The sequence below is a fragment of the Otolemur garnettii genome, unplaced genomic scaffold (genome assembly GCF_000181295.1).
Source record: "Otolemur garnettii isolate 467f Iridium unplaced genomic scaffold, OtoGar3 scaffold00095, whole genome shotgun sequence".
Classification (NCBI taxonomy): Eukaryota; Metazoa; Chordata; class Mammalia; order Primates; family Galagidae; genus Otolemur; species Otolemur garnettii.
Window position 1 is genome coordinate 1,944,703 of NW_003852490.1, and position 7,265 is coordinate 1,951,967.

The 7,265-nt window shown below is 32.6% G+C and overlaps 1 protein-coding gene across 1 annotated transcript in view; it reads left to right on the plus strand.

Moving 5' to 3' along the window:
- Window positions 1-7,265, plus strand: part of MAP4K3 (mitogen-activated protein kinase kinase kinase kinase 3) — a 206,572-nt gene that overhangs the window by 158,119 nt on the left and 41,188 nt on the right. Inside the window, exons 17-19 of the mRNA XM_003795701.3 lie at window positions 3,706-3,744; window positions 3,993-4,046; window positions 6,094-6,136. Coding sequence (XP_003795749.1) covers window positions 3,706-3,744; window positions 3,993-4,046; window positions 6,094-6,136 — 136 coding nt within the window. The remainder of the gene's footprint in view (window positions 1-3,705; window positions 3,745-3,992; window positions 4,047-6,093; window positions 6,137-7,265) is intronic.

The following is a 7,265-nucleotide window of genomic DNA, read 5'->3' on the forward strand; positions in this document are numbered from 1 at the left end:
TATCCAGACCATGCAGGAATTATGAAATAAGAATTGTTACATGGGATTTTTCTTTTTCTTTTTTTCTTTTTAACAGAAAGCATGTGTGTTTTGACTTGTACTTGGTTGTTACCTTTTTCTTATATTGCTGAGGTCAACTTTTCTGACCATTTAAAACCAACAAAATACTATTTTTAAAAGAAAATTCTAATTATTTCTGATTTTGTTTTAATGAGCAAAAATTTAAAGATACATTATCATCTAATAACTTAAAAAGTAGAGAGTAAATTGAATTATACAATTCCTGGCACAATTGAGTGTTGTGGTAATAAGTGCCAGATCAGAGACAGAACTGGCTCTTAAAACTACGTGACTTGGAGAAATTTACCTTCGTATCTCTTGTAAAATGGGGATTACAATAGTATTTGCCTCATAGGGAGCTAAGGATGAAATGGACTAATCTTTGTAAAGTATTTAGCACATTTAGGATTTAGTAAATACTTATTAGTTGCCCTTATTTATAGTAAGTTACTTGGTAAGTAATTGTTGATCGTATAACCAAGTGAATAAAATTGCTCTTTGGTTTTAGAGAAAGGGAGTTTTGTTTTGAAATACAATCTGGGCAGTATTTACAAATCGTTTTGGGGCAGGTAGGCAATTGTGAAAATTCAATGTGCAGTGTGAAATCCTTAGCTATTGAGTATGCTGAGTATTTTAGGTGTGGCTTTAGACTTCACTCATGTAAGTTTCTTCACTTTATCAGTTAAATCTGTGTTTTGTACATTGTTTCATTCTTAACTTTTCATCAAAATTTCCTAGTCATTTTAGATGGGCTTAGTAATTCAGTATCTGAAGGCATTATTTTTTTGTTCTTTCTAAAAATTCCATAATGCGAGAATTCTGGGAGACAGTGAATAGTGACACTGTTTGTTGTGTAGCGCTCAGTCTTCCTGAGTAAATCACTATCATATTTTCTCCAGTACGCTCAAGGTACAATATTTACTGTGTACAGAACCTTTTAGCAAATTTAGCCATGTTTTATTTTCTCTCATATAAAGCCTAAAAAGAAAATGATACGTTGTACTTTTCATTAAGACTTTATCCTGGAACTTAAACAAAATATAATATCACATAGTAGATTTACAAGAAAATAAGTAAGAGATATACATGAGTTCCTGGGCCTTGGGCTAGCTGTTTTTCCATGTTCACTTGTTCAGCCTTTCTCTTATTGTTAGAGCACTCCTAGGAAGACTTTTTTCAAAAGTGGAATGCCATATAAATCCAAATAAACATGGTAACTGAAAGTAAAGCTACATTTTAAATTCTCCTCCTAAATATTTTTAAATCCTAATATTTTCTACCAAAGAAAGAGAGAAAAAAAGTCTCAAAAAATATTGTCATGTGCTTCAGAAAAAGTATTTTTTCACATATTTTTTTCTTTTGTTGTTGCTTTTTTCACATCTTCTAAAATGATTACAGCCCACTTACACAGTTCAGAGACATTATGTTTAATTTGGTGAAATAATTTAAAGCAGTGCTTCTCAAGTTTTTGGTCCCAGGATTCCTTTACAGTCTTTAAAATTATTGAGAACTCATCAAAGAGCTTTGGTTAACAAGGGGTTGTAACTATCAATATTTATAATATTGGAAATTTGAGAAATTTTTAAAATGTTTAAGTCTTGAAATAATTTTATCATTATATGTTATAATAAGTAACATTTGTGTGTGTACTTTTTAAAAAATCCTCATCCTTAGTGGCCAGATCAAATGTATCTCTTTATAGCACCTTCTTATAACACTACTGATTCTTTTCATGAGACTTAAAAGCAGCAAATAATTGCAGTAAAAAGCTTCATATATGTCAGTGCAATACAACAAACATTTTGTTGAGGTCCACTGATAACATTTTTTATGAAAAATAGCTATGTTTTTCTGAACCAAAATAATATTATTAAGAAAAGTAGCATTATTTTATATTTTTTTCTTTTACAAATCTCCTTAACAGTGTCTTACTGGAAAACAAGTAAATTCTCATATCTCCTGAATTTAATCTGTTGTAATATCGCATACCTTGTAGTCTGTGGAAAACTTCAGTGTATAGTCACAAGAAAAGAAGAGTGACAAAGGGATTATGTATTGTGAAAATCGTTTTGACCTTGTAGACCCCCTATAGGAGGCAGAGAACCCCCGGATCTCTGTACCACCATTTGAGAACTTGTTTACAGTCAATAGTAATCTTGAAGAAAGCCCTCAAGTTCTTCCTCTGTTCTGAGTTACTCTTCTAAGTGCTTCACCTGTGTTAATTCAGGATCTCTTGGGAAAATCACTTTGAGATAAGTTCTGTGGCAATTCCCATTTTACATGTATAGATGGAAAACTGAAGATGTAGAAATCAGAATAACTTATCCAAGGCCCTAGACCCCGATGGTCCATACACTGCAGAGGAAGTGGAGGCAGGATTCAGATTCATGCAGTCCTGCCTTGAAAGCTTGTCCTCGTTATTCTACTGCCTCTACTAGAGGAGAGCTCCTACTTGGAGAACCCCTCAAGGACTTTGTGAGTAAGATATTTGACTGTGGTAGCTCAGTTTTTAAATTTACAAATAGTGCTTGCATTAGCTTATGGTTTTCCTATAGCATTTATCATTCCAAATTCACAACTCTGTTATTTTTTAAAACTGATTAAAATATTTGATGGCTAACTATTCTATCAGTTGCTTATAGTAGATAACCACTTCTTTAGTTTCTCTGGTTTCATATGCTGATAATTCTAAAGGCAGTTCCCCCCCTTATGTTTTAGGAGGGAAGATGATTAAAGGGTGCTACCTTAACTTTTACAGAGAGTGAATTTTTTGATGAACCACTTTTATCCCAGTAATTTATTAGAACTGTATTTTTCTCTATCCCATAAGCTAGGAGAAGGCTATTGAGATTTTATGCTTGAAAGGTATAATTTAGGAGATAGCTGCATGGACTTGCAGTGAAAAGAAGTAAGGGAACTTCAGGAATGCCCTAAGTTCTCTCTTACATTCCTGAAAATTAAAGTTTTGTATACTGCTCCTAATGGTAAAATCCTCACACCTGGTCTGATACAGGCTTAGTCTCCCAAAAGTGTAAATGTGTTTGCCCGTGCACCACTGGAGAGCAAATCCTTCAGGTAAGTGAGTGTCTTCTGTGAAAGCAAAGTGCTACTACATTCATGTATTCACATCACATGCATGCATGCTTCTGCAGAGAGAGCCAGCATAGTGAGTTTCATTCTGTAGGATTGCCTGAGAGCATGATGTTTTTTTAAGTGTATCACCTTCCTTATTTTAAGAAAAAGAAAATATAATTTCAGATGTCAGGTATAATATTCCAGGTAAAATTTGCATCCTGGAAACTCCTGACAGTTGACCCTGCAATTATTGTTTTGTCAGTACCGTTGTGACATTTCATAGTGAGTTGTCTTCTGTTTGAATTGATACTTTTCAATAAGCAATAGGATTTATTTTGCTCTTTCAAAATACAAAAGACATTAACAACAAAAGTAAAGGGATTTCATTAAATATAACTTGACATTGTATGGTTACAGAGGTGATCATTATAGCAAATTTTCAATAAATGGTTCAAAAAGTAATTATACAGAATCTTACAGGTAAGGTTAAAGTGGTAAAAATATATACTTGGTATTCCTCCTCTGCTTATCGACTCACACTGTTTTTTGTGGTTTGTTTTTTCTTTAAAGGAGTCTTCTCAAGTCTGTTGAAGAAGAATTACATCAGCGGTAATTTTAATTTTTAACTAAATTTAAAATACTGTATACTTTATGTCACAGATGAGTAGTTTGCCCCCTTCTTTGTTGTGTCACCTAAGATTATTTTTCATTGTTTGTTTAAATTTTGAATTTATCCTGTAAAGATAGAGAAATGAAATCCTGTCTACTATAAGCAGCCTTTCCTGTATTTTCCAAAATTTCTTCTTACACGGTTTTGGTAGAGTCCATTTATTAACAATGACATTACCCTTCTTTAGAGGACATGTGGCACATTTAGAAGATGATGAAGAGGATGATGATGACTCTAAACAGTAAGTCCTATCTCTGTTTCTGGTAAAAAGAAAATGCGTCATTTGACCTGAATTTCATAAATATAGCAACTTAATATTAACAATAATTTTAATATCGTTAGTAACACAGTATTAGAGGTTGTACCCGTGTTTCTTTCCTTTTCTCTATTCCAGTCATATTCGTCAGCTCAGGATGACATACAGAATACCTAAGGTCTAGGTGGCTCACCCTAACAGTACAAATCTATTTCTCACAGTTCTAGAGGCTGGGAAGTTCAAGATCAAGGGACCAGCCAACTTGGTTCCTGGCAAGGGCTCACTCCAGGCTTGCAGACAGTCATCTTCTGGCTGTGTCTTCACGTGGCCCTTTTTCTTTGTGTGCATGTGGGACAATGTGGGGAGAGTGATCTTTCTTCCTCTTTTTATAAGGCCACCAATCCCATAGATTAGAACCCCAGTGTTACAACCTCATTACCTCCTAAAAGCCCTATCTTCAAATACAGTCATGTGAATTTTGGGGCAATGCAATATAGTCTGTAATACAAGTTGATAACCAAAAACTTTGAAAAAAAAAAAACTAATTAACAAGGATAATAACTTTTTGTAGATTATTAATTGATAGCAGCTATAATTATTACTCTAAATGCAAAGAAGTTTTTCTATGTTTGATTAGATTTCATCTGATACATTTCAAATAAATACTTTGACTATAAATGTGTATTTTTGAAGAGGGGTATTTTATAAAATAAAGGTACATTTAGCTACAATTTCCCATTTTCCTACATATGGCAACTTTAGGGGTAACTTTTGGTGCATGCGGTATTATTTACACATTGATGTTTAGGCCTTTTAATTGAGTTTTTGTTGGGGGGAGTTTTAAGGATGCAGTTTCTTGGTAGAATGACAGGAGCACTTGGTTAGCAGTAGGGGCATAGCTGTGTGGTCTTGCCTGAGGTCGTGTAATCTCTGTGGGCTTAAGTGTCCTTACCCAAGGAGTTTGTGTTTCATCATCTTTTCTTTCTATTTCTACAACTAATCTTAAGTCATAATGAATTTTAGCTTCAGTCAAATGCTGCCTATAATTTTATACAGCACATGCAGGATATATAATTTTTGAGGAGCTTAATCAAAGATATTGCCTGTCTTGTAAAAGCAAAAATGAGGCTTACAGCGTGATACATTTTATACCATATTTTCCGAAGCCAGCTATTGCTTATGTTCTTAATTATTTACTCTTCAGTTGAAATAACTAGAATTATAGTTATCTTTTTCAATATTAATTACAATATAGTATTTGAAACCAAGAAAATAAATCTAATTATTTCTTTTTTATTTCATGTTTTAAATTGACAATGATTGTGCATATTCATGGGGTGTATAGTGATGTTTCATAGTGTGTGATGTATAATGATCAGATCAGGGTAATTAGCATATCCATCAACTCAAAATTTATCATTTCTTTGTGTTGGGAACATTCAGTGTCCTCCTTGTAGCCAGTTAAACTAAATAATATGTTACTGTTAACATAGTCATCCTATAGTGGTATGAAATGCTAGAACTTAAATTCTGCCATCCAAGTGTAATTGTGTATCCTTTAACAAATCTCTCCGCAGTCCTCCCTTCCTCCTGTCTTTTCCAGTGTCTAGTCTACTTACTGTACTTCTTTCTTTTATGAGATCAACTTGTTCACAGTATTTGTCTTTCTGTTTCTGGCTTATTTTACTTAATGTAATGTCCTCCAGTTCCCAATTACTTCTAAATAATACCTCATTTAGGATCATTTGAACTTGGAAGTTTGAAGTTGCGGTGAGCTATGATGATGCCACTTTATTCAAGCCTGGGCAACAGACAGAGCAAGACTCCTCTCAAAAAAAAAAAGAAAAGAAAAGAAAAAATTTCATTCAGCATAACTTGAACATTTCACAAAAACTTGAGGAAAAACTCATAATCTTAGAAAGTGGTACTTGTTTTGACAGGGTTTTTTTCATATCTTTGGAAAAATTATATTTTAGTAATTGATTCATTTGTAAACTGAATAGTTCTGATTCTAAACTCTTTATGTTTTTAGGTCAACCATGAAAGCAAAAGTTCCACCTCCTTTGCCACCAAAGGTAGATAAATTCATTTTTCCATTTGAATTGTGTGTATATGATTGTTTTGTTTCTTTAATACTGCATTGATAGTTATTCTAGCTTTTCATTTGCAGTCCACAAAGAAACATCACCAAGTTGCTAAACTGTGATTTAAGTAGATGATTATGATTGTTTTTGTCTTTTTAAAATGTCAAGCTTGTCCTTTAGTCTTCATTCTAAGTAACAAGTTGTAGAAATTCATATGCTAAAATTGATTATATTAGTGGATTATTTCACATGTTAGAAAATTAATATTTTTGTAAGATTTTTTTCCCTCAGAATCTATGATATACTAAGTAAGAGTAGGTAAAAGATAGTGACTTATCATCATAGATATTTAATTTTCAGATGTACAGTTATTAATTAAAAATACAAAATATGGTGGTAATTTTCAAAAAAATTTTAACAAAATTCTTTTTCCAACCCAAACCATCATAAAATAATAAAACAATTACAACTGTTAGGATTTTTAAAAGAGTATACTAAGTTATAGGCAGGGATAATATAAATTCATTTTAATTCAAGTTCATATGCATAGCAGATTTTAGTTATAAAATGAGCTGCTTTAACATTTAAGATCTAAGTGTTATAAGTAAGAGTTGGAGTCCAATTTTTTGGCATCCAATGTATTTCTCTATTTTATTTTTTTACACTATTGAGAAAATCATGAAATATTGCTACCCTTGTTTTGTTTTATGTTAGCAGAGGTAGAGAGATCTGAACTTTTGAAAGCAGTAAGTGGTGAGCAGTCTTCCTAATAAGGAACCCACTTGTAAGACTTTCTAAATTCTCTAAACCTTCTGCCAACTGGAGATTTTTCCATTGTCTACATAAAAATTTTCTCAGGCATATTGCTATGTTTGTATTCTCCAGAATGATAAATTTTAATCGGTATCTTCTCCTGCCCCTCGTCTGAAACATTAAGTTTTTACAACATAAAAGACATTGCATCATCTAAGAGGCAGTGTATTAGCCTTGATTGATAAGGGACTGAACTTTGATTAGCTTGCATATATAAAAAGAGAATCATTTAAGTTGAAGGAGGTAGGAAAAACTAGAATATTTTCATTTGTCTAGTCTGAGTGGGAAGGCTTGTTAGGAACTGTTA